This window comes from Nicotiana tomentosiformis, chromosome 7, assembly GCF_000390325.3.
Source record: "Nicotiana tomentosiformis chromosome 7, ASM39032v3, whole genome shotgun sequence".
NCBI classification, from domain to species: domain Eukaryota; kingdom Viridiplantae; phylum Streptophyta; class Magnoliopsida; order Solanales; family Solanaceae; genus Nicotiana; species Nicotiana tomentosiformis.
The window spans coordinates 69925737-69927667 of NC_090818.1; the positions used below are offsets into that span (position 1 = coordinate 69925737).

The 1931-nt window shown below is 35.3% G+C and overlaps 1 protein-coding gene across 1 annotated transcript; it reads left to right on the forward strand.

Moving 5' to 3' along the window:
• LOC104090244 (uncharacterized) lies at positions 1-1086 on the forward strand. The gene has a single exon (XM_009595303.4). It carries the CDS (start codon positions 60-62, stop codon positions 825-827), a length of 768 nt encoding a protein of 255 aa, XP_009593598.1. The 5' UTR covers positions 1-59; the 3' UTR covers positions 828-1086.
• The last annotated feature ends 845 nt before the right edge of the window (positions 1087-1931 follow it).

The window sequence follows — 1931 nt, forward strand, 5'->3', positions numbered from 1 at the left end:
ATGTCATAACTTTTATCTTCATTGTTATAGATGTAGTATCTTGAGATCTTAAAAATTACATGGAAAAACAACTAGAAGAGAAAGAAAAATGCTCAGGAAAATTAGATTTGAGTGCTCCTCTCTTGTCAACTAGGCGTGCTAGTGAAAAGCCATTGTCTAGCTCAAATATCCCACCTCAACTTTCATTGGAAATTTTTAACAGAGTGCCATTTTCTTGGGAGCAAAGTCCTGGAAAACCAAAAGAAATGTTAACAAACATTGAAATTGTACCACCTCCAAAATTACCACCATGCATGTGGCATACAAGAAAAGAAGCTATAACAAGTACTAAAGTCTACGATGAGGTCTATATTGACAACGATGATCATGACGATGATAACGATGTTAGAAATGACAACCATGATGTTTTCTCAGATGCTCTTGATGTTTTTTCATTAGGGGAGTCGATAGACGACATGATTGAAACAGAACATAGAAAATCAAATACTTCAACAAATATGGAGGTAGTCGAGGAGTCGTACGATTGGAGTACTAATAATAGGCCATCGGTACCAAATTTCATTATTCAGAGATTTCTTCAAGATGCAAAGGAACTAGCTATTTCATCTGCTTTGGAAAATAATAGGAAGAATTTATTAGAAGATGAAGAAATTGGTAGTAACAAATTGCCCAAGGCAGCATCATGTGGGCTTGACATGTTTTTTCCATGGAGGATTAAGCCTAAGCCCTGTTGTGTGAAGAATTCAGTAGTGGCAGTTTCTCCAAGAATGAGACCTCAATGGAGCAACAGAGACAAGCATGCATCACATGCCGATCCAAAATTTTAATCGTACATGTATTAGAGGAGAATTCAAGATTTAGAGTCAATATGTTCAAAATGGTCGTGATTTGTTATGTATTTATATTTTAACTTTTTTGGATATCTATAAGTGACTCGAGCTGAAAGTAGCGGATTCAATTGAACTCACCCGAGATTTGCCTATAACGTGTAGGAGCTCCATCGATGAATCATTCCTTCTTTTGTAAGTACTACCGTACCACTACGTCTTTTATGACAATGTATCGACTAAATATAAATATGAAGTACTATTTTCGCAGAATATTTAACCATTTATATATATATATATATATATATATATATATATATATATATATATATATATATATATATATATATATATATATATTCAAAGCATTGTAAATGATCATTGGTATGCATAATGCATGAAGGTTATTAGAAAGCTGCAAGTCTTGGAAATGGATATGGTTAGTTATGTTGTGTATTACTCTGTTGTCACGACCCTAGTTTTTCTCCGTATGATGTCGTGATATTACCTAATCTCTAAGATTAGGTAAGCCTAATACTTACTGAATCAAATGACAGAATTTAACCAAAACAACCATTAAACATAACTCTATATAAAGCCAACAATCCCAACACGATACAATATCCCAAACCGGTAGTATAAGTCATAAGCTTTTCTAAGAGTAACTAGAAATAACGAGTACATCACTGTCCCGGAACAATAGTAGACAGTGGGAATAAAATATAACAGAAGGTGATTTCGGGGCTTGCGAACGTCGAGTAGGTATACCTTGAAGTCTCCAGCCGCGCATGCATAAGTCTCAACCCAACTTGATCAAAAGTATCCAGATCTGCACAAAAATGTGCAGAAGCGTAGCACGAGTACACCACAGCGGTACCCAGTAAGTATCAAATCCAACTTTAGTAGAGTAGTGACGAGGCCAGGTCAAGACACTTACCTGACATGTAAACTTGTGCAGGATATAATATAAAGCTAACAAGGGAAAGGACGTCAATGTAACACCAACAGCAGAAGGATCATAAATTTACAATCAACAGTGAAAATAATAGGAGCACGAATGGCAACAAGAAATAACCAGGTAATAAAGCAACAACACAGTTAGGA

Coding starts and splice junctions, on each gene's coding strand:
- LOC104090244 (XM_009595303.4), top strand. CDS start 60: ATGGAAAAACAACTAGAAGAGAAAGAAAAATGCTCAGGAAAATTAGAT.